We start from the raw sequence: 25,716 nt of genomic DNA on the forward strand, positions 1-25,716 counted from the left end.
TTCTCCTCTCTAAGCAGAGACATGGGCTCGATCTCGAGGAGTTGTCCAACAGTGATCTTGAGCATTTCAGCCTGCATTATATGCTCCTCGGTTATTACCACATTGCCCAACTGGGGAACGTTAATGGTTTGCCCACAATAATATTGGGCGCGCGTACTCTCATGTGTTGTTGGCACAACAAGCGGGGGGATCGATTGCGCCGCCTGTTCTCCCAGCTGGGGAACGGTTTTCCCGCAATTTTTGACAGCTGCTTGTTGGCTCGAGCTCGAGCTCGCTTCTTTCTGTAGTCGTGCTCGATGTGCCTTCCTGATTTGGCGCTCATAGTCTGAGTCAACAGGCTTGGGAGCTGGTTTTCTTACCATATGAATAAAGTGGTCAATAACTTTCTCAGGCACTGTCTCCCTTGACGGCGGTGCCGGTTTCGGTCCAAAATGGGCGTCCACTTGGGCCCGCACTATGGCATCGTTTTGCTCCTTGGTCATGTCGTAAGGCCTCTGAGGAAGAGGAGCGAGGCTTGGACCATATTTATATCGCTTGCCTCCGCCTGTACCTCCTGTACTACCTCGACTCGTACCACTACGCACCATAGCTGCGGCGTGTCTCTTCTGCGATTGCTGAGGCGGCGGAGATGGCTGACGTGGCTGAGTTGGAGCAGGAGTCTGCTCACGCATTGGTGGACTTGGAGGAGCGGGAGTCTGCTGACACGGTGGCGGACTTCGAGGAGGGGTCGGCTCACGCGTTCGTGGACTTGGAGGAGCGGGAGTCTGCTGACTCGGTGGCGGACTTCGAGGAGGAGTCGGCTGACGCGGTGTCGGTGGCCTTCGAAAGATGATGCAATCCTTTCTCCATAGGATGATACGATGTATGGCCTCTCCCAGTGTGTGCTCATCGTAACCTCCAGGAATGTCAAGCTCTAGCCCCGAATATTGGTCCACCACCTCATCAACCAAGACACGAGCATAGCCCGCTGGAATCGCGTTGCAATGGAAGGTTGCTTCGGGGGGATTTGTAAAAGCAACGGCGTCCGCCACCTTCATGGATATGTTCTTCATTCTGAAGTGTAGCTCACAGTTAGTGTTCTCTATGATGTCATCCACAGGGTATCTATCCAGCAGTGCGTCGCCCGGGGCGGAACCAACGCTGCTTCTCGGCATGGATGGGACGGTGCTATCCAATGCTTGACGATCATCCGCTAGCTGCTGCCGCTGCTGAGACCCCCTTTCCTGGCTAAGTGAGTCGATCTGCTGCTGCTGCCGCTGGAATTTGAGTGCCAAGTCCGCGTGCCTTGCTTCTAGGCCTTGAAGGCGTTCTACGTCCTCCTTCCTCTGCTCCTCCTCCAGCTTCCTCTTCTTCTCGTCCTCCATCTTCTTTCTTGCACGGCACCTGTAGTCGTCGTTCCATTCCGAAAAGCCCTCATACCAGGGAATAACGCCCTTGCCTCCTGTTCTTCCCGGGTGTTCAGGATTTCCCAGGGCGCGCGTAAGCTCGTCGTTCTCTCTGTTGGGCGTGAACACCCCCTTTCGAGCATCTTCTATTGCGTCAAGTAATGTTTGTTCAGCTCCTTTTAGACTTGCCTTCTTCGAAACCAGGCCTGTCTTCGGCTCCAACGCCCCCCCATGCGCATAGAACCAAGTTCTGCACCTAGGGGCCAGCTCCTAGTAACGGGAGTGACCCCTGCATCCTCCATCTCTTGCTCAGACTTATCCTACTTAGGCATTGCCACCGCGTAGCCACCTGGCCCCAGCCTATGGAACTGCGTCTTTTTTGCGGCATTGGCCTTGTTTTTTCTGGACCGTTCCTTAGATAATTCTGATTCTTTGAATTTCACGAAAGCGGGCCAGTGTTCTCTTTGCTTCTCCAGTGTTCCCTTTAATTCTGGAGTCTTCCTCTCTGCATCGACGTAGTTGGCCCATACAGTTTTCTTGTGGGTGTTGAATGCAATTTGCCATCTTCTTAAGAGCAGCGTCCTTGACTTTCTGCACATTTGCATCAGTGAAATAATCTGGTAGGGTGAAATGTTCCATCAGAGATTCCCAAAGCTTTTCTTTTGCTCTGTCGTCGACCCAAGTAACATATGGACGTTTAGTTTTTGGCTCTTTCCATTCTTGAATGGAGATCGGGAGTTGGTCCTTCACAAGAACTCCGCACTGACGAACGTGTTGGAAATATGCCCTAGAGGCAATAATAAATGGTTATTATTATATTTCTTTGTTCATGATAATAGTCTATTATTCATGCTATAATTGTATTGTCCGGAAATCGTAATACATGTGTGAATACATAGACCACAACCTGTCCCTAGTAAGCCTCTAGTTGACTAGCTCGTTGATCAACAGATAGTCATGATTTCCTGACTATGGACATTGGATGTCATTGATAACGGGATCACATCATTAGGAGAATGATGTGATGGACAAGACCCAATCCTAAGCATAGCATAAAAGATCGTGTAGTTTTGTTTGCTAGAGCTTTTCCAATGTCAAGTATCTTTTCCTTAGACCATGAGATCGTGCAACTCCCGGATACCGTAGGAGTGCTTTGGGTGTGCCAAACGTCACAACGTAACTGGGTGACTATAAAGGTGCATTACGGGTATCTCCGAAAGTGTATGTTGGGTTGGCACGGATCGAGATTGGGATTTGTCACTCCATGTGACGGAGAGGTATCTCTGGGCCCACTCGGGAATGCATCATCATAATGAGCTCAATGTGACTAAGGCGTTAGTCACGGGATCATGCATTGCGGTACGAGTAAAGAGACTTGCCGGTAACGAGATTGAACAAGGTATTGGGATACCGACGATCGAATCTCGGGCAAGTAACATACCGTTTGACAAAGGGAATTGCATACGGATTGATTGAATCCTCGACACCGTGGTTCATCCGATGTGATCATCGTGGAGCATGTGGGAGCCAACATGGGTATCCAGATCCCGCTGTTGGTTATTGACCGGAGAGGCGTCTCGGTCATGTCTGCATGTCTCCCGAACCCGTAGGGTCTACACACTTAAGGTCCGGTGACGCTAGGGTTGTAGAGATATATGTATGCGGAAACCCGAAAGTTGTTCGGAGTCCCGGATGAGATCCCGGACGTCACGAGAGGTTCCGGAATGGTCCGGAGGTGAAGAATTATATATAGGAAGTCAAGTTTCGGCCACCGGGAGAGTTTCGGGGGTTACCGGTATTGTACCGGGACCATCGGAAGGGTCCCGGGGGTCCACCGGGTGGGGCCACCTGTCCCGGAGGGCCCCGTGGGCTGAAAGTGGAAGGGAACCAGCCCCTAGTGGGCTGGGGCGCCCCCCTTGGGCCTCCCCCCATGCGCCCAGGGTTGGAAACCCTAGGGTGGGAGCTTTCCCCTTGCCTTGGGGGGCAAGGCAACTCCTTCCCCCCTTGGCCGCCGCCCCCCCCCCCTTGGAGATCCCATCTCCCAGGGCTGGCGCACCCCCCAGGGGCCTATATAAGGGGGGGGGGAGGGAGGGCAGCAAACAACAGCCTTGGGCGCCTCCCTCCTCCCCTGCAACACCTCTCTCTCTCTCTCTCGCAGAAGCTCGGCGAAGCCCTGCCGGAAACCCGCTACATCCACCACCACGCCGTCGTGCTGTTGGATCTCCATCAACCTCTCCTTCCCCCTTGCTGGATCAAGAAGGAGGAGACGTCGCTGCACCGTACGTGTGTTGAACGCGGAGGTGCCGTCCGTTCGGCACTCGGTCATCGGTGATTTGGATCACGGCGAGTACGACTCCGTCATCCACGTTCATTGGAACGCTTCCGCTCGCGATCTACAAGGGTATGTAGATGCACTCCTTTCTCCTCGTTGCTAGTAGACTCCATAGATGCATCTTGGTGAGCGTAGGAAAATTTTAAAATTATTCTACGATTCCCAACAGTGGCATCATGAGCCAGGTCTATGCGTAGTTACTATGCACGAGTAGAACACAAAGCAGTTGTGGGCGTTGAGTTTGCCAATTCTTCTTGCCGCTACTAGTCTTTTCTTGTTTCAGCGGCATTGTAGGATGAAGCGGCCCGGACCGACCTTACACGTACTCTTACGTGAGACAGGTTCCACCGACTGACATGCACTAGATGCATAAGGTGGCTAGCGGGTGTCTGTCTCTCCTACTTTAGTCGGAACGGATTCGATGAAAAGGGTCCTTATGAAGGGTAAATAGAAATTGGCAAATCACGTTGTGGTCATACGTAGGTAAGAAACGTTCTTGCTAGAAACCTACAAACCACGTAAAAAACTTGCAACAACAATTAGAGGACGTCTAACTTGTTTTGCAGCAAGTGCTATGTGATGTGATATGGCCAGAAGATGTGATGAATGATATATGTGATGTATGAGATTGATCATATTCTTGTAATAGGAATCACGACTTGCATGTCGATGATTATGACAACCGGCAGGAGCCATAGGAGTTGTCTTTATTATTTTGTATGACCTGCGTGTCATTGAATAACGCCATGTAAATTACTTTACTTTATTGCTAAACGCGTTAGCCATAGAAGTAGAAGTAATCGTTGGCGTGACGACTTCATGAAGACACAATGATGGAGATCATGATGATGGAGATCATGGTGTCATGCCGGTGACAAAGATGATCATGGTGCCCCGAAGATGGAGATCAAAGGAGCATGATGATATTGGCCATATCATGTCACTATTTGATTGCATGTGATGTTTATCATGTTTTTGCATCCTATTTGCTTAGAACGACGGTAGCAAGTAGGATGATCCGTTATAATAATTTCAAGAAAGTGTTCACCCTAACTGTGCACCGTTGCGAAGGTTCGTCGTTTCGAAGCACCACGTGATGATCGGGTGTGATAGATTCTTACGTTCGAATACAACGGGTGTTGACGAGCCTAGCATGCACAGACATGGCCTCGGAACACACGCAATACACTTAGGTTCACTTGACGAGCCTAGCATGTACAGACATGGCCTCGGAACACGGAGGACCGAAAGGTCGAGCATGAGTCGTATAGAAGATACGATCAACATGGAGATGTTCACCGATCTTGACTAGTCCGTCTCACGTGATGATCGGACACGGCCTAGTTAAGCTCGGATCATGTTTCACTTAGATGACGAGAGGGATGTCTATCTGAGTGGGAGTTCATTAAATAATTTGATTAGATGAACTCAATTATCATGAACTTAGTCTAAAATCTCTACACTATGTATTGTAGATCAAATGGCCAACGTTGTCCTCAATTTCAACGCGTTCCTAGAGAAAACCAAGCTGAAAGATGATGGCAGCAACTATACGGACTGGGTCCGGAACCTGAGGCTCATCCTCATAGTAGCCAAGAAAGATTATGTCTTAGAAGCACCGCTAGGTGATGCACCAATCCCACAGAACCAAGATGTTATGAACGCTTGGCAATCACGTGCTGATGATTACTCCCTCGTTCAGTGTGGCATGCTTTACAGCTTAGAACCGGGTCTCCAAAAGCGTTTTGAGAAACATGGAGCATATGAGATGTTCGAGGAGCTGAAACTGGTTTTCCAAGCTCATGCCCGGGTCGAGAGATATGATGTCTCCGACAAGTTCTTCAGCTGTAAAATGGAGGAGAACAGTTCTGTTAGTGAGCACATACTCAGAATGTCTGGGTTGCACAACCGCTTGTCTCAGCTGGGAGTTAATCTCCCGGATGACGCGGTCATTGACAGAATCCTCCAGTCGCTTCCACCAAGCTACAAGAGCTTTGTGATGAACTACAATATGCAGGGGATGGAAAAGACCATTCCCGAGGTATATTCAATGCTGAAATCAGCGGAAGGGGAGATCAGAAAAGAACATCAAGTGTTGATGGTGAATAAAACCACTAAGTTCAAGAAGGGCAAGAGTAAGAAGAACTTCAAGAAGGACGGCAAGGGAGTTGCCGCGCCCGGTAAACCAGTTACTGGGAAGAAGTCAAAGAATGGACCCAAGCCCGGGACTGAGTGCTTTTATTGCAAGGGAAGTGGTCACTGGAAACGGAACTGCCCCAAATATTTAGCGGACAAGAAGAAGGCCGGCAACACCCAAGGTATATGTGATATACAAGTAATTGATGTGTACCTTACCAGTACTCGTAATAGCTCCTGGGTATTTGATACCGGTGCGGTTGCTCATATTTGTAACTCAAAACAGGAACTACGGAATAAACGGAGACTGGCAAAGGACGAGGTGACGATGCGCGTCGGGAATGGTTCCAAGGTCGATGTGATCGCCGTCGGCACGCTACCTCTGCATCTACCCACGGGATTAGTTTTAAACCTCAATAATTGTTATTTAGTGCCAGCTTTGAGCATGAACATTATATCTGGATCTCGTTTAATTCGAGATGGCTACTCATTTAAATCCGAGAATAATGGTTGTTCTATTTATTTGAGAGATATGTTTTATGGTCATGCCCCGCTGGTCAATGGTTTATTTTTGATGAATCTCGAACGTGATGTTACACATGTTCATAATGTGAGTACCAAAAGATGTAAAGTTGATAACGATAGTCCCACATACTTGTGGCACTGCCGCCTTGGTCACATTGGTGTCAAGCGCATGAAGAAGCTCCATGCAGATGGACTTTTGGAGTCTCTTGATTACGAATCATTTGACACGTGCGAACCATGCCTCATGGGTAAGATGACCAAGACTCCGTTCTCCGGAACAATGGAGCGAGCAACCAACTTATTGGAAATCATACATACCGATGTGTGTGGTCCAATGAGTGTTGAGGCTCGCGGAGGATATCGTTATGTTCTCACTCTCACTGATGATTTAAGTAGATATGGATATGTCTACCTGATGAAACATAAGTCTGAAACCTTTGAAAAGTTCAAAGAATTTCAGAGTGAGGTTGAGAATCAACGTGACAGGAGAATAAAATTCCTACGATCAGATCGTGGTGGAGAATATTTAAGTCACGAGTTTGGTGCACACTTAAGGAAATGTGGAATAGTTTCACAACTCACGCCGCCTGGAACACCTCAGAGAAATGGTGTGTCCGAACGTCGTAATCGCACTCTATTGGATATGGTGCGATCTATGATGTCTCTTACCGATTTACCGCTCTCATTTTGGGGCTATGCTTTAGAGACTGCCGCATTCACTTTAAATAGGGCTCCGTCGAAATCCGTTGAGACGACACCGTATGAATTATGGTTTGGGAAGAAACCTAAGCTGTCATTTCTAAAAGTTTGGGGATGCGATGCTTATGTCAAGAAACTTCAACCTGAAAAGCTCGAACCCAAATCGGAAAAATGCGTCTTCATAGGATACCCTAAGGAAACTATGGGGTATACCTTCTACCTCAGATCCGAAGGCAAGATCTTCGTTGCCAAGAACGGGTCCTTTCTGGAGAAGGAGTTTCTCTCGAAAGAATTGAGTGGGAGGAAAGTGGAACTTGATGAGGTGATAGTCACCCCTTCCGAACCGGAAAGTAGCACAGCACGGGAAAGTGTTCCTGTGGTGCCTACACCGACTGGGGAGGAAGTTAATGATGATGATCATGAAGCTTCGGATCAAGTCACTGAACTTCGTAGGTCCACAAGGACACGTTCCGCACCAGAGTGGTACGGCAACCCTGTCCTGGAAATCATGTTGTTAGACAACGGTGAACCTTCGAACTATGAAGAAGCGATGGCGGGCCCGGATTCCGAAAAATGGCTAGAAGCCATGAAATCCGAGATAGAATCCATGTATGAAAACAAAGTATGGACTTTGACTGACTTGCCCGATGAGCGGCGAGCCATAGAAAACAAATGGATCTTTAAGAAGAAGACGGACGCGGATGGAAATGTGACCATCTACAAAGCTCGACTTGTCGCTAAGGGTTATCGACAAGTTCAAGGGGTTGACTACGATGAGACTTTCTCACCCGTAGCGAAGCTGAAGTCCGTCCGAATCATGTTAGCAATTGCCGCATACTATGATTATGAGATATGGCAGATGGACGTCAAAACGGCATTCCTTAACGGCTTCCTTAAGGAAGAGTTGTATATGATGCAGCCGGAAGGTTTTGTCGATCCTAAGAATGCTAACAAAGTATGCAAGCTCCAGCGCTCAATATATGGGCTGGTGCAAGCATCTCGGAGTTGGAACATTCGCTTTGATGAGATGATCAAAGCGTTTGGGTTTACACAGACTTATGGAGAAGCCTGTGTTTACAAGAAAGTGAGTGGGAGCTCTGTAGCATTTCTCATATTATATGTGGATGACATATTATTGATGGGAAATGATATAGAATTCTTGGAAAGTATAAAGGCCTATTTGAATAAGTGTTTTTCAATGAAGGACCTTGGAGAAGCTGCTTATATATTAGGCATCAAGATCTATAGAGATAGATCAAGACGCCTCATTGGCCTTTCACAGAGTACATACCTTGACAAGATATTGAAGAAGTTCAGTATGGATCAGTCCAAGAAGGGGTTCTTGCCTGTATTGCAAGGTGTGCAATTGAGCACGGCTCAATGCCCGACCACGGCAGAACATATAGAAGAGATGAGTGTCATCCCCTATGCCTCGGCCATAGGGTCTATTATGTATGCCATGCTGTGTACCAGACCTGATGTAAACCTTGCCGTAAGTTTGGTAGGAAGGTACCAAAGTAATCCCGGCAAGGAACACTGGACAGCGGTCAAGAATATGCTGAAGTACCTGAAGAGGACTAAGGATATGTTTCTCGTTTATGGAGGTGACGAAGAGCTCGTCGTAAAGGGTTACGTCGACGCTAGCTTCGACACAGATCTGGATGACTCGAAGTCACAGACCGGATACGTGTATATTTTGAATGGAGGAGCAGTAAGCTGGTGCAGTTGCAAGCAAAGCGTCGTGGCGGGATCTACATGTGAAGCGGAATACATGGCAGCCTCGGAGGCAGCACAGGAAGCAGTCTGGATGAAGGAGTTCATTACCGACCTAGGGGTAATTCCCAATGCGTCGGGCCCGATGACTCTCTGCTGTGACAACACTGGAGCTATTGCCCTTGCGAAGGAGCCCAGGTTTCACAGGAAGACCAGGCATATCAAGCGTCGCTTCAACTCCATTCGTGAAAGTGTTCAAAATGGAGACATAGATATTTGTAAAGTACATACGGACCTGAATGTAGCAGATCCGTTGACTAAACCTCTCCCTAGGGCAAAACATGATCAACACCAGGACGCAATGGGTGTTCGATTCATCACAATGTAACTAGATTATTGACTCTAGTGCAAGTGGGAGACTGTTGGAAATATGCCCTAGAGGCAATAATAAATGGTTATTATTATATTTCTTTGTTCATGATAATAGTCTATTATTCATGCTATAATTGTATTGTCCGGAAATCGTAATACATGTGTGAATACATAGACCACAACCTGTCCCTAGTAAGCCTCTAGTTGACTAGCTCGTTGATCAACAGATAGTCATGATTTCCTGACTATGGACATTGGATGTCATTGATAACGGGATCACATCATTAGGAGAATGATGTGATGGACAAGACCCAATCCTAAGCATAGCATAAAAGATCGTGTAGTTTTGTTTGCTAGAGCTTTTCCAATGTCAAGTATCTTTTCCTTAGACCATGAGATCGTGCAACTCCCGGATACCGTAGGAGTGCTTTGGGTGTGCCAAACGTCACAACGTAACTGGGTGACTATAAAGGTGCATTACGGGTATCTCCGAAAGTGTCTGTTGGGTTGGCACGGATCGAGACTGGGATTTGTCACTCCATGTGACGGAGAGGTATCTCTGGGCCCACTCGGTAATGCATCATCATAATGAGCTCAATGTGACTAAGGCGTTAGTCACGGGATCATGCATTGCGGTACGAGTAAAGAGACTTGCCGGTAACGAGATTGAACAAGGTATTGGGATACCGACGATCGAATCTCGGGCAAGTAACATACCGTTTGACAAAGGGAATTGCATACGGATTGATTGAATCCTCGACACCGTGGTTCATCCGATGTGATCATCGTGGAGCATGTGGGAGCCAACATGGGTATCCAGATCCCGCTGTTGGTTATTGACCGGAGAGGCGTCTCGGTCATGTCTGCATGTCTCCCGAACCCGTAGGGTCTACACACTTAAGGTCCGGTGACGCTAGGGTTGTAGAGATATATGTATGCGGAAACCCGAAAGTTGTTCGGAGTCACGGATGAGATCCCGGACGTCACGAGAGGTTCCGGAATGGTCCGGAGGTGAAGAATTATATATAGGAAGTCAAGTTTCGGCCACCGGGAGAGTTTCGGGGGTTACCGGTATTGTACCGGGACCATCGGAAGGGTCCCGGGGGTCCACCGGGTGGGGCCACCTGTCCCGGAGGGCCCCGTGGGCTGAAAGTGGAAGGGAACCAGCCCCTAGTGGGCTGGGGCGCCCCCCTTGGGCCTCCCCCCATGCGCCTAGGGTTGGAAACCCTAGGGGGGGAGCTTTCCCCTTGCCTTGGGGGGCAAGGCAACTCCTTCCCCCCTTGGCCGCCGCCCCCCCCCTTGGAGATCCCATCTCCCAGGGCTGGCGCACCCCCCAGGGGCCTATATAAAGGGGGGGGGGGGGAGGGAGGGCAGCAAACAACAGCCTTGGGCGCCTCCCTCCTCCCCTGCAACACCTCTCTCTCTCTCGCAGAAGCTCGGCGAAGCCCTGCCGGAGACCCGCTACATCCACCACCACGCCGTCGTGCTGTTGGATCTCCATCAACCTCTCCTTCCCCCTTGCTGGATCAAGTAGGAGGAGATGTCGCTGCACCGTACGTGTGTTGAACGCGGAGGTGCCGTCCGTTCGGCACTCGGTCATCGGTGATTTGGATCACGGCGAGTACGACTCCGTCATCCACGTTCATTGGAACGCTTCCGCTCGCGATCTACAAGGGTATGTAGATGCACTCCTTTCCCCTCGTTGCTAGTAGACTCCATAGATGCATCTTGGTGAGCGTAGGAAAATTTTAAAATTATGCTACAATTCCCAACAGAACGAACTTGTTCGCAATGTTCCTAGGCGTGAGGGGTTCGCCACTAGCTTTGATGGAATCGATGTTGTACTTTATACCCTCCTTCAACTTTTTGCCCGGGCCTCGCTTTTTCCTGCTATCTGTAGAAGCAGATTTGCTCGATCCGGAGGGCTGAAAGAAGAAAGATCGATTCGTTAATATATCTTCAAATAAAAAAACATGTGATGATCACTAGATGCCTGCTTATATAAATATACCTCGTCGGTAGTCTTTGTTATTTCAAGATCAACATTGTATTCGTCATCATAATCATTGTCTGCGTCATCAAAATCATAATCATAGTTCATGACTTCATCAGCTCGGTCATCGAGATCGAATATCTTATCATCACCCTCCCCAGTATTGTTCAGATATTGGGAGCCGTCATCTGCTTCATTCAGATCATCTGGCCTGTTAGGGCTGCGTATGATTTCGAACAGGGCCTCTTCTCCCTCTCTGCCGGTATTGTCCGCCATAGCTTTTATTTAACTAATCCAGAAGAAATATAGAACAATTTAGTATTCAAATTACAATGCATCGATGCAATCAATAAGGAAAAACTGAATCATATAGTACATAATATGCATCGTCTCGAATAATATATAATCTCGAATACATCGTCTCGAATAATATATAATCTCGAATACATCGTCTCGAATAATATATAATCTCGAGTACATCGTCTCTAATAATATATATAATCTCGAATACATCGTCTCGAATATTATATATCGAATACATCACTGGCTAGGTAGCTAATAAAGATCGAATACTACAAAAGAATCTAGGCCACTCGCGGTTCCTGGGGCGCGGGAGGTGGACACCCAAAGAGAAGGAACCATCACAGGATCATATCTTCGGTCATCTGCCCAAAGAACCTGCCAGGTATTGGAGAACCTGACGTCCATAGCAGCCATGTAGGGACGGACGTGCTCGTCCTCCTCCCTGACACGGCGACGCACCACCTCCGGCGGGGTCGGCTCCTTCTGCACCGAATGTGGCCCACGCGAACGCCACCAAAGGAGATCAGGGTCGACGACGGGACCCGAGGCTGCGTTCCTCACCAAGCGGCGCGCCCCTCCAGGTAGCACCTCCTAGTGCCAGCCCGGCGGAGCCCAGTCCCGGACATGGGTCAGCCGGACGTCATCGCAAACGGGTCGACAGCGAGGATGCGGGTCGGGCATCGTCGAGAACAAATACTATATGCCCGCAAAAAGTAACATTTTTTAAATGATTGGATTGTGATAACTAAAATTCTATATGCAAATTCTAAATTTTTCTATAACTAAAATCATAACATCGATCATCCTCTAACAATTTGACATTAATCTAATTCATCTAGCTAAAACTAGTTCTAAAATTTCTAACATTTCTATATAACTAACATTTCTATAACATTTCTAATATTTCTATAACTAAAAAACAGAAAAATTGCTAACATTTCTATAAATATTTCTATAACTAAAAAACAGAAAAATTTATAACATTTCTATATAACTAACATTTCTATAACATTTCTAATATTCCTATAACTAAAAAACAGAAAAAATTCTATAACTAAAATTTATAATTAAAAAACTAAAAAACAATGTGTGTGTGTGTGGACATGGCGGCGGGCAGGAGCTCACCGGCGGCGAGGCGAGGCGACGGGGACGGCGACGGGCGGTGATGACGTGGATGGGGATGGGGCGGCGACGACGGGGACGGGGACGGGCCGGGTGGGGACGACGCGCGGGACGACGAGGCGGGGCGCGACGACGGGGACGGGGACGTGGCCGGGGCGGCGACGGCGACGGGAGCGGTGACGAGGGGCGGCGGCGACGGGGCAGAGGAGAAGAAGCAGAGGGAGAGATGAGAAACTGAATTTTTTTGAAGTGTTTTCTTATATAGAACCTCCCTTTAGTACCGTTTGGAGCCACCAACCGGTACTAAAGGTCTGTTTTGGCCAGGCCAAGCGGCGGGAAGCGCACCCCTTTAGTACCAGGTGGTGGCACCAACCGGTACTAAAGACCCACCCTTTAGTACCGGTTGGAGCCACGACCCGGTACTAAAGGGGTGCGCTGGCGCAGGTGCGGTGCGGCAAGTTTAGTCCCACCTAGCTAGCCGAGGGGCATCCGCACTGATTTATAAGCCCCAGTGCGGTAGCTCTCTCGAGCTCCTCTCCAAAGCAGGCCTACTGGGCCTACCTGTTATGTGCTGCCCTGTGGGCCTACTGGGCCTTTGCGGGCCTGCATCCTGGCCCAACAACACGTTTGGTTTCTAGTCGTATGCAGGTCGGTCTGGCCGAGTAGGCGGGCTTTTTTATTTTCTTATTTTTTTTGCTTTATTTATTTTTGTTTTATTTCTTTTTGAGTTGTTTTTGCTATATTTAGAGTTTCTTTGTGAATATTTTTGCTTTACGTACAAAAAATTACTATCTTTCTGTTAGTGCCGGTAGTTTTCAAATTTGAATAGTTTAAATTTTGAATTATTTGAAATGTGTGTGAATCACTAGTTTGTGAATAACTTAACTTTGAAAATAGATTTTTCAGTGATTCTTTTTTCTTATGTTTAATATTAGTGTGTTTTATCATTATATTCAATTTGATAATGCTTAGGTTATTAAAAAATGAAATGCCTTTGTAACAGATGAGTTTTCGTCCGAAACCCTGATACTTCGAAAGAGATTGTCCATTTTGTACACGAAGTGCATCCAGTTTTTGCAGTAACCCTCTCTACTTTTTTTGCACATGCTATGTGGGTGAAATTATGATACCATGCCAACTTTCAACCTTTTCTGAGTTCATTTGAAATGCTTTTCAATTTTAGGGTCATTTAGCTGAAAAAATCAGTAAATGCATGAAAGAATTTGTTTGCACATAAAATTTCTTCGCGTTTCAAATGCCAAAACATATAACTACCCTAACTATTACAGAGATTCCCTCCTGGGTGTGAAACACAGAAGAAAGTGATGATAGTGAAGCCGATCAGATCCCAGATCTTTGGTTGTGAAACTTTTTCTTCGCGTGTGTCCCTTTGCGTCGTAGCCATGGAAAATCTTCATCATTTAACTGGATGCTCGGGTCAATATTCAATGTGAATGGAGCAATTTCACCAAACTTTTCATAATCTTCTGACATGTCTGTCTTGTCATCCACTCCCACGATGTTTCTCTTCCCAGAAAGAACTATGTGGCGCTTTGGCTCATCGTATGATGCATTCGCTTCCTTATCTTTTCTTTTTCTCGGCTTGGTAGACATGTCCTTCACATAGAAAACCTGTGCCACATCATTGGCTAGGACGAATGGTTTGTCTGCATACGCAAGATTGTTGAGATCCACTGTTGTCATTCCGTACCGCGGGTCTTCCGTTACCCCGCCTCGTGTCATATTGACCAATTTGCACCGAAACAAAGGGACCTTCAAACCACATCCATAGTCAAGTTACCATATGTCCTCTATGTAACCATAATATGTTTCCTTTCCCGTCTTGGTTGTTGCATCAAAGCGGACACCACTGTTTTGGTTGGTGCTCTTCTTATCTTGGGCGATCGTGTAAAATGTATTACCATTTATCTCGTACCCTTTGAAAGTCATTATATTCGAAGATGGTAACTGGGACAACGAGTACAGGTCATCTTCAATAGAGGCATCATGCATGGTATGTGTCTGCAACCAGCCGGCGAAACTCCTGGTTTGTTCACGTGTAATCCAGTCATCAGACCGCTCCGGGTGTTTGGAGCGTACAAAATTCTTGTGTTTGTCCATATACGGAGCCACCAAGGCGGAATTCTGTAGAACTGTGTAGTGTGCTTCGATGAGAGAATGTCCGTCCATACATATTAGTTGATTCCCTCCTAGCGTGCCTTTTCCATCCAGTCTGCCCTTTTGCCACGATTCAGGAACACCAATCGGCTTAAGGTCAGGAATAAAGTCAATACAAAACTCAATGACCTCCTCATTGTCATGGCCCTTGGAGATGCTTCCTTCTGGCCTAGCACAGTTATGAACATATTTCTTTAAGACTCCCATGAACCTCTCAAAGGGGAACATATTGTGTAGAAATACAGGACCCAAAATGTTAATCTCTTCGCATAGGTGAACTAGGACGTGCATCATGATGTTGAAGAAGGATGGTGGGAACACCAACTCGAAACTGACAAGACATTGCACCAAATCATTCTCTAACCTTGGTATGATTTCTGGATCGATTACCTTCTGAGAGATTGCATTAAGGAATGCACATAGCTTCACAATGGCTAATCGAACGTTATCCGGTAGAAGCCCCCTCAATGCAACCGGAAGCAGTTGCGTCATAATCACGTGGCAGTCATGAGACTTTAGGTTTTGGAACTTTTTCTCTGCCATGTTTATTATTCCCTTTATATTCGACGAGAAGCCAGACGGTACCTTAATACTGAGCAGGCATTCAAAGAAGATTTCCTTCTCTTCTTTGGTAAGAGCGTAGCTTGCATGACCCTGATGTATGTCCTCTTTTCCGTGCATACGTTGCTGGTCCTCCCGTGCCTCAGGTGTATCTTTTATCTTCCCATACACGCCCAAGAAGCCAAGCAGGGTCACGCAAAGATTCTTCGTCACGTGCATCACGTCGATTGCGGAGCGGACCTCTAGGTCTTTCCAATAGGGCAGGTCCCAAAATATAGATTTCTTCTTCCACATGGGTGCGCGTCCGTCAGCGTCATTCGGAACATGTTGTCCGCCAGGACCCTTTTCAAAGACTACCTTCAAATCCTTGACCATATCATGTACATCAGCACCAGTACGGTGGCGAGGCTTCGTCCGGTGATCCGCCTCACCTTTGAAATGCTTGCCTTTCTTTCTTACGGGATGCCTGCTCGGAAGAAATCTACGATGTCCCAGGTACACATTCTTCCTACAATTGTCCAAATATATACTGTCAGTATCATCCAAACAGTGCATGCATGCGCGGTATCCCTTGTTTGTCTGTCCTGAAAGGTTACTGAGAGCAGGCCAATCATTGATGGTCACGAACAGCAACGCCTTTAGGTCAAATTCTTCCTGTCGGTGCTCATCCCACGCACGTACACCTGTTCCATTCCACAGCTGTAAGAGTTCTTCAACTAATGGCCTTAGGTACACATCAATGTCGTTGCCGAGTTGCTTAGGTCCTTGGATGAGTACTGGCATCATAATGAACTTCTGCTTCATGCACAACCAAGGAGGAAGGTTATACAAACATAGAGTCACAGGCCAGGTGCTATGGTTGCTGCTCTACTCCCCAAAAGGATTAATGCCATCTGCGCTTAGACCAAACCATATGTTTCTTGCGTCATCTGCAAACTCCTTCCCGTACTTTCTCTCGATTTTTCTCCAGCGCGACCCGTCAGCGGGTACTCTCAACTTTCCGTCTTTCTTACGGCCTTCTCTGTGCCATCGCATTGCCTTGGCATGCTCTTTGTTTTGGAACAAACGTTTCAACCGTGGTATTATAGGAGCATACCACATCACCTTGGCAGGAATCTTCTTCCTGGGGCGCTCGCCCTCGACATCACCAGGGTCATCGCGGCTGATCTTATAGCGCAATGCACCGCATATCGGGCAAGCGTTCAAATCCTCGTACTCACCACGGTAGAGGATGCAGTCATTAGGGCATGCATGTATCTTCTGCACCTCTAACCCTAGAGGGCAGACAGCCTTCTTTGCTTCGTACGTACTCTCGGGCAATTCGTTGTCCTTTGGAAGCATATTCTTTATCATTACCAGCAACTTTCCAAATCCCTTGTCAGATACACCATTCTCTGCCTTCCATTGCAGCAATTCCAGTGTGGTGCCCAACTTTTTCTTGTCAGCTTTGCAATTCGGGTACAACAATTTCTTGTGATCCTCTAACATGCGCTGCAACTTCTTCTTCTTCAAATCACTTGTGCAGTTTCTCTTTGCATCGGCAATGGCCCGACCTAGATCATCAGCGGGCTCATCTCATGCCTCTTCTTCAGCTTCTTCCCGCATTGCCGGCTCAGCTTCTTCCCCCATTGTTGTATCATCGTATTCAGGGAACCCATGGCCAGGATAGCTGTCGTCGTCCTCTTCTTCTTCATTGTCTTCCATCATAACCCCTCTTTCTCCGTGCTTGGTCCAAACATTATAGTGGGGCATGAAACCGGACTCAAACAGGTGGACGTGAATGGTTCTTGACTTAGAGTAATTGTGATCATTCTTACAGCCAGCACATGCACAAGGCATAAAACCATCCGCCCGCTTGTTTGCCTCAGCCGCAAGCAGAAAAGTTTGCACGCTATTAATGAACTCGGGAGAGCATTGGTCATCGTACATCCATTGTCGGCTCATCTTCATTACACAACACCGAAAATACCAAATTAATACAAGTTCATACATAAAGTTCATACAACACTTAAATGCAACAAACAAATAACTCTCTAACTAAAGCATTTAAATGCAACAACAAATGCGATCAAGATCGCAACTAAGGTAACAATTGATCCAACATCATAATGATACCAAGTCTCACTATCAATGGCATATTTTCTAATCTTTCTAATCTTCAAGCGCATTTTCTCCATCTTGATCTTGTGATCATCGACGACAACGACAACATGCAACTCCAATTCCATCTTCTCCCCCTCAATTCTTTTCAATTTTTCTTTCAAATACTCGTTTTCTCTTTCAACTAAATTTAACCTCTCGACAATAGGGTCTGTTGGAATTTCCGGTTCACAAACCTCCTAGATAAAAATATCTATGTCAACTTGATGGGCATAATTTGTCATAAACACGAAATGCAACAACTAGTTTTATAAGAGAATATACCACATCCGAATCATAACAAGGACGAAGGCCGATGGGGACGGATATCAAAACCATGGCACTATGTATAACAAACAACGTACGGGTAAGATAATTATACGAGTAACTATATATCCAAATCACACAAACATCAATTTTTTATATAAAACATTCATGAACAAGAGGCTCACCACAAGGTGGTGCCGGCGACAGGACGGTGCGGGCGATCGACGGTGGTTACGGCGGAGATTTAGAAGGCACTAAGTAAACCACACCTACATATGCAAACTAAGTGTTATTTTTGACCTCAAATTGCATATAAATCAAATACTAGCACATATAATTCCTCCCAAATTAATCACTATATAAAGCATTGCAAGAGCTAATCTAGCAATGAGAGATGAAAGGACAAAGTTGCTAACCTTTGTGATTATTTGAATGGATGGGGGCCTTCAAATCTTGACAAATTTTGGGCAAAATGTGGGATGAGCTCGAGAGGAAGAGGGGAAGAACAGAGAGGAGAGGGGAAAGGGGAAGAACAGAGCGAGCTCGGGTGGACGAAGGGTTTATGTAGGACGACCTTTAGTACCGGTTCGTGACACAAACCGGTACTAAAGGTGTTGGAGGGGCCCCAGACTGACAACATCCTGCCACCACTCACTTTAGTACCGGTTCATGGCACGAACCGGTGCTAAAGGTTCGCCACGACCGATACTAATGAGAGCGGCCGGCTACCCGTTGGAACCGGCACTAATGGACACATTAGTGTCGGCTCAAAATCAAACCGGCACTAATGTGCTTCACATTTGACCCTTTTTCTACTAGTGCAAGCATAATAAAAATTACACCAAGACCCCTGAACAATATACAAGGAAATGCAGTGGTTGGGTTGTTTCATTGGTAGCTAGTAAAAATACCATTGTAAAGTGATATACTAATATGTGATTACTTTTACATGGATGCCAAGAGGGCCATAAGTAATATTAGTATCCCCCCCCCCCCCCCCCCCCACACACACACACACACCTCAAAAGACAATAAATTTCCAATGTACTAAGATCAAAGATAACAATTTTTTCACAAATTAGCCGAGCTTATGACGGTGGCCATTCATATTGTGGATTATCATGAAGAATGTGAGCTCTCTTTGTTTTTAGGCTTATTATTTATCAGAATATGAGAAATAATCATTTTTCTAGACGCAAGAACCAATATATAGTCAAATGGTAAGAGTGGCGAAAGTGAAATGATTTTTTTCTTTTGCCACAGAATGACATTTGTGATACATTGTCAAAAACTTTTGCTGGCAAAAATGAGATGTCCTATTTGAGAGTGGCATAAGTAAAGTGGTCATATATTAGAGTGGCAAAAACAAAGTTTTCCATGTAAAACATCCATGGCTGAATGGTTAGAGCGCACAACTCATAATTTGTAGATTTACGGGTTCAATTCCTGCTGGATGCACATGGATCTGAACATTCCATAAGTCTATTGGCCTTAATAAATTGGGCTGAAAATCTTCATCTAATGGCTGTGAACATAGACCGAGAAATTTCTCGGCCGAGCGAGAAATACTAACTCACCTTTTTCTGGTGCAAATAAAAAGGAAAATGTATGAGAAAACTGCTTGCATATTTTTTTGGGTGGGGTGGGGGCGGGGGGATGAAAAAAAAACTGCTTGCATAATAATGGAACTGAAAATATCTACCCAGGGCGGGACCAAACGCGGCCCCTTCAGTAGAATCACGTGAATTTGGGCGGCGGGCATGTGCACCAGAGCGGACCTGCGCCCACGCGTAACACATATCACATCGTGGCATGTTGCACCCTGCTGGCCATAGGATGCGTAGGAGGGGAGCCCAGAGCGCGACGTGCATGTACGACCATGCAGCTGCTCCCTCAAAGCCACGGTCAGCTGCCTCACCAGTGAGTGATACAGATAGGAGATGGCTTTAACCGCCAGACGAGGAAGTTGGATGGGTCTCTACCACATCCTGTGGAGGCCTCCTGTGGATTGATTAGCGTACCTGGACCACCCCCCTGCCTCTAATCTACACGAGCAAACTAGTGGATGGATGCTGCCCGTTATGGTGACCGCGCGCGAAGAAATACAGCCTATTCTGGGGCAGGCAGCTTCATGGCACTACGCGTAAGATCTTTTGCCCCCAGCGGACATCAAATATCGCAAGCGGGAGGTGCACTTTTGTGGCAAACATTATAAATATCCTCGGAATGCATCTTGACCTGCGTGCTGGGCCTGGGCGAGAGAGTGACGCGCCGGACCACCAGGCGACGGTCCCAGCTGCCTGCTTCCTGGCTCACGGTCACGGACAGCGACCCATCCCCACTGAAGCGACCGCTCGGGCAGTGACAACGATCTCTGGGCACGAAATCGAAATCTCGAAGGAAAAGTCATCATACTATATTCAGTGCTCTCGTGCTTTCACCGGCTGACATGGGAGGGTCTCGGCCACATCTTGTGGCTTAATTGCAGTTTACCCCCTGGAGGCCGGAGCGGGGAAATATCCAGCTGCAGGAACTAGTGGACGTCGCTCGCTCCTTATAGTAATCGCAAGTGAACCAACGGCACCTATTTCTGGACCATCTTGCGGGTTCATTATTTTACGGCTGGCATTCGTGTCAGCCGGCCGGTGCCGCCTTTCGCTTTTCCTGTTCATCGCCTTTTATAAGCTCATTTAGGGCGTCGACCCGTTGGCTGGGTAGCTGAGTTTGCTGCCAGCCCATCCGAGTTCGAGTTCCGGCACAGACGCGCGGTGCTCACGGAGTTTCTTCTATAAAAAACTAATAAGGGTTAGCCCTTGGGTTGGTCTTATTTTAATAAGAGGCGTAGTACTTCTTTCTCGCTGGCCAGACTTGGTATGTCCAGAAGTATGTGGTCGTGTGAGGCCGATTTTGATGCGCCCAAATATCCCGCCATTTTATTATGCCGACCATAGGTCCACGTACGGGGCGCTTTTTCGGAATAAATAATAAAGAAATAAATCAACGTAATAGTAGCGAAGATAGTTTTGACCGGAGTCCCTCGGTGTCATCAGTGGTTCCATAGCGCCGCATCATCTCCGTGCTCCGAGCTCGCCCCGCTGGACGGCGGCGGCGGCGGCTCCAGGAGCAGCCCCTGCGCGAGGTCCGCGTAGTACGTGCCCGCGTCCATTTCGCCGGACGTGTGGAGCTCGAACATGTCGTGGCACAATGCGTCCGGCACCTCGAACCCCGCATTGGCGCATGGCGGCTGGGAGTGGGATGCCGCCGCCGACGAGCTGGCATTGTCTGGCGCCGACGCGGCGGAGGCGATCCCGTCGACGTGGGCCACCTCGGCGCCGGCGCCGGCGCTGGCGCCCGCCTCCTGCCGGCGCAGGAAGTCCACGACGGCCCCGATGGCGGCGCGCCGGACGTCCGCCAGGTCGGGGAGGGAGGAGGGCACGGCGAGCAGCCACGCCGAGTCGGGGTAGTTGAGGCGCGCGGCGGGGGTGCGGCCGTACAGCGCGAGCATGGCGGCGTCGTGCGCGCGCGCGGCCGCCTCGGCGGTGACGTGCGTCCCGAGCCAGAGCCGCTCGCCGCGCTTCCCCGGCACGCGCACCTCGCACACCCACCGGCCGTTGCTGCCCCGGCGGCGCACGCCGTGGAACACCGGGTGGCGCGTCTCCTTGAACTTGGTGCGCCCCGCGGGGCGCTTCGGCGTCGGCGACGCAGGCGACGTCAGCATCCCCTGCTCGAGCGAGGACGGCGGGGATGCCGGCGAGTTCCAGTTGCGCTCGGGGCCCGTGTCCATTGCCGCTCTGCCGAGCAAGCTAGGCGGTCGTACGTACTTTTGCTAGGCTAGTTGGCTGGCTGGAGTAGGAGGCGTGATGGCTGCTGCCTTGGTGGCTATGAGACTTGGAGTACTAAGTAAACCAGTGGCTTGCCTAGAGTGTGCTTATTTATAGTTTTGCGGTACGCGGTGAAAGGCGACGGCTTTGCCCGTCGGCGCGGGGACAGCTTGTGGTGTGCGGCGCTGGACCGCTCCCCGGCCGACGCGTGTAGCGTGACTCCTCGGTGTAGACGTGTAGGGGGTTTGCAGCGTTAAGCAAAGAAAAGGCAGCTTCCCTCCATCAGCTCACGGCCCATGGGCATGCATGAAGTATCTTTTTAACCGCGTTTTGTGCTTGTCGGCTGGGTGCCAGAAAACGTGGGTGACGGCCAACTTGCTAATTTTGGTGTGTTGGTGTATCCTATTCGCGGCGTTCTCATCCTAGCATCAGATTAGTGTGTTCTTTTGATGTGAAAGTGTATTTAGTTTTCATGTGATAACATTTGGCCTTGTTTGGATCAATTGTAACTTTTTATGTACTTTCCTGGTAGTGTAGCGGGTACTACCTCCGTCATGATTTATTAGTCTCCTTCGTATTTGTATCAGATTTTGACCATAGATTTAACTAATAAAATATTAATACATGTTACAAAAAATTATATCGTCAGATTCGTACTTGAACATAGTTTTCAATGATAACTTTTATGTGCTTTCCTGGTAGTGTAGCGGGTACCACACCAAAACCATACTCGATCAATGAGGGACTTTTGCTTTTCGTATTGCGGATGCAATTAGCTCCTTTATGCTTGCCAAAAAATCTAAAGCAAAGAAAAACATGGAGGAGGCGTGTAGGTACAATCATTCAGAGATGCTGGAGGACAAAAGTGTGTCTTGGACCGCCCAGCCCATCAGCAAATATAATTACTAGCATACCAACACAATCTTATAGGCAGAGAAAAAGGAAGTTCCATAAATTATATCCAAAAATTATAATACTCGCATCCATCCCTGTGTGGAGACGACGGCCAACCTAGGAAACAAGCATATGTGTAATTTCCTTTTTTTAATTCTTTCCCCAAATTTTAGTTCGACATCATCTATTGATCTTGCAACCAATGAGTACAAAAAGTACTTAGTACTTACCAATGCTTATGGAAGTCATAAAAGGCTTATTGATTTTCATTTCGTGCTTTCCTTTAGCTTGGCCTGCATAACCTTTTTTTTGTAGCTTTGCTCCACCTAGCTAGTTATGTCTCCTTCTATTACCGTGTTTCATCCTCCCATTCCATCATTAGATAAACCATTGTCGACAAAGTTTAATCAAGCGAGAGGGGATGACATCAACATTAACCACACCGGGCGCATGTCGAGCACCTGTGCATGAAGCCCGTCAGCTTAATCATCCCTCTTCATAACCTTCCTTATGTCACCATAGTCTCTTCCTCCTACTTCAAACTGGCGATTCACTAAGTAAATCTAGAAATTTATGGGATGCCCATCATATTTCTTGATCTTTTTTGTTGGTGTCTAAATCAACAAGAAGAGTGACCATGTCAAAGTGATGGGGGTGATCTTGTATGTGTGCACACTGAAAATATGACTCATAAAGATTAACATTGCGTATATGTTCTATATTTCTGTTTTTCACAAAAGTAATATATATGCCAACGTTATACCTTGGTCCCTTGATTGAATGCAGTTACATCGTTGAGAGAAATTTTACACGAAATTAAAGGAACAGTCAAGGTTTCAACAGTGCAAGTGAGTCCATGCAAACTTATCATGTGCATCATGTTTTGCGGTGGAACCGGCATACCCAGAACTAAAATCCTTGATAAAGACCCCAAAAACTATAAACATATTTGAATACATAAACAGAACCTATATACTCGAGTTCTGGACCAATAATGGAGTAGTATAACCTGTCGGAAATTTATAGTCCAAATTCGAATCAAAGCGCAAAAACAAGATCAGCAATTTCTTTCTGCATCACTTGGATTTTCCTTTGGCAACCCATTATTTGGTGTAACGTACTTCTGTGTGTCCTTTGCTCCTTCATGTAAGCTTTTTATACATACAATATAACGTTCACTTAAACTTTTTGTCGTAAAATGATTTATTTGGATTCATGGAGTCCGTCCTCACTCGTGTTCTGGTCTTCTGGACCAATAATGGACGCACTATTCACTTTTATTTACGGTAGAAGAGTATTCACCCTTTATTGGCTACTGATAAAAGGAAGTGGTGAAGTGCAGATGAGTCCTTCCCAAAAATAGAAATCGGAAACTTTCCCGATATGTCAATGAACACATTGGGGAAAAAGAAATTGCCCTCCATGCCTACTCTGTTTCTTCTCATATTTGGAAGAACAGAAATAGGAGTAGTAGTATGTAATACTAGCACTAATTTACACGAATACTGAAGCAAGCACTAGCTCCATAGAATAATAGCACTAGTTTACGCTGCTCTACTCGAGCAAGCTCAATATCCAAAGGGCGTCTCCAGGCCGCTCTATTCGCCGATGTCCTCCCGCCAATCTCCGCCGGCCTATGGCTCCACGAGCATGCCCTGCGCCAACCTCGCGTAGTATGGCGCGTCCATGCCGCCAAACCAGAGTTCGTCCAACAAGTCGCTGGACATGGAATATGGACAGCGCGCTCGGCGTCGGCTAGCTATGGGCGTCCTCGTCTTAGTCGGCTATCTCCGTCGGAGACACAAGCGGTTGCTTGCGCTGGACCGCCACGCGGCGATGGCCACGGCGTCCTTTATCACATGTGCAATGCCGAAGCCGAACGACCCGGCCGCGAGAACGGGCAGCATCCGACAGGCGGAGTAGTTAAAGCTGAGGCAGGCGTGGCGGCCGGAGAGCGCGAGCGCGCGCGCCGCCGTCTCAGCGGTGGCGAAGGTGCCGTGCCAGAGCCTGGACACCATCGTCCCGTGCACGCGCAGCTGGTACACTCACCGCCCGGCCAGGCCACGGCGCCGCACGCCACGGCACACCGGGTGGCGCGTCTCCTTGAACTTGGTGCGCCCCGGCGGCCGCTCTGTCGGCTCTGACCACACCGTCCGGTGCGGCCCTTGCTCCTAGTCGTCGGGCGGGGATGCGGCGTCCATGTTTCGGTCGAAGCTAGTGGAGGAGCTCATGAAGTGTGACCTCCTGCGTTGAGAGAGACGGTGGCTGGATAAGGCCGGCCGGGTGTACTTGTTCGCCGCGGCGCTCGGGTGGACAGCGCCGGCATAGCATTAGCGCGGCTATGCGGAGGTGGTTGGTCACGCGCTCAGTGCCTTGTTTGGATATAAGTTACTGGACTGGAAGAAGGCAAAAGCAAGTTTTGCACTCGAGTAGTACTAGATATTTTGATTTTGAGAGATCAATAAATATCGAGCTAGGCGAAACATAGCATCTTTGTGGTCGAAATAAAGAAATAAACAAATGTATAAGTATCACGTCTTCTCGGACCTGTTGGACATACACATTGAGGACGAAGGCCCGCCCAGAGCTTGACTTTTTTTTAACACAGTACAGACGAAAGCGCTTATATACACGTGCATACATTTACCCCTATGAACGCACACACTCACACCCTATTCCTATGAACACCTTCGAAAGACTGAGCCGACATATCATTTTAAAATTTACAAAGTCACCGTAGGCACCTCATCGTCGACGGAAACGTCTCGTTCCACTGAATGCACATCACCGAAAATTCTGAAATAAATCCAAGAATAAATACGAGCATCAGGACTTAAACTCTGATGGACTGAGAATACCACAGTCCCTCTAATCACTCAACCATAGATTGGTTCGCCCCAAAATGCGACGTTAGAGTATCTCCAACAGGTGTTGAAAAACCATCATCGATTCTCAAGATTATGCGAGAATCGGTCAAAAAAAACTGGGCCGAAAAGAAATACCAACATCGACACTAATGTAGGACGGTCTAGCAGTGACAGGGGTAAAAGATCCATCAGTGAGGGATGAGGCCCTTCTCCCACCACTATTAACATGGCCCGCCCGCCACTGATAGAGTAAACAACAGTGGCGGGCGGATGATCATGCCCATCACTTATCAATTTACATCAATTAGAAAATTTACAAGTTCCAAATTAATCATCATGGGTACACGTCAGCATGAAATGACACATATCACTATGGATGACACACTGATCACGAACAGATGACTAGAGT

The 25,716-nt window shown here is 47.7% G+C and overlaps 1 protein-coding gene and 1 pseudogene across 1 annotated transcript; both read right to left on the bottom strand.

Annotated features, from left to right (window-relative positions):
- Positions 1 to 20,621: 20,621 nt before the first annotated feature.
- On the bottom strand, positions 20,622 to 22,360 carry LOC109753256 (dehydration-responsive element-binding protein 1H-like). The gene has a single exon (XM_020312167.3). It carries the CDS (start codon positions 21,507 to 21,509, stop codon positions 20,772 to 20,774), a length of 738 nt encoding a protein of 245 aa, XP_020167756.1. The 5' UTR covers positions 21,510 to 22,360; the 3' UTR covers positions 20,622 to 20,771.
- A 1,383-nt stretch (positions 22,361 to 23,743) lies between these two features.
- On the bottom strand, positions 23,744 to 25,418 carry LOC109753243 (dehydration-responsive element-binding protein 1B-like; annotated as a pseudogene).
- Positions 25,419 to 25,716: the final 298 nt, after the last annotated feature.

Source organism: Aegilops tauschii, chromosome 5 (genome assembly GCF_002575655.3).
Source record: "Aegilops tauschii subsp. strangulata cultivar AL8/78 chromosome 5, Aet v6.0, whole genome shotgun sequence".
NCBI lineage: Eukaryota > Viridiplantae > Streptophyta > Magnoliopsida > Poales > Poaceae > Aegilops > Aegilops tauschii.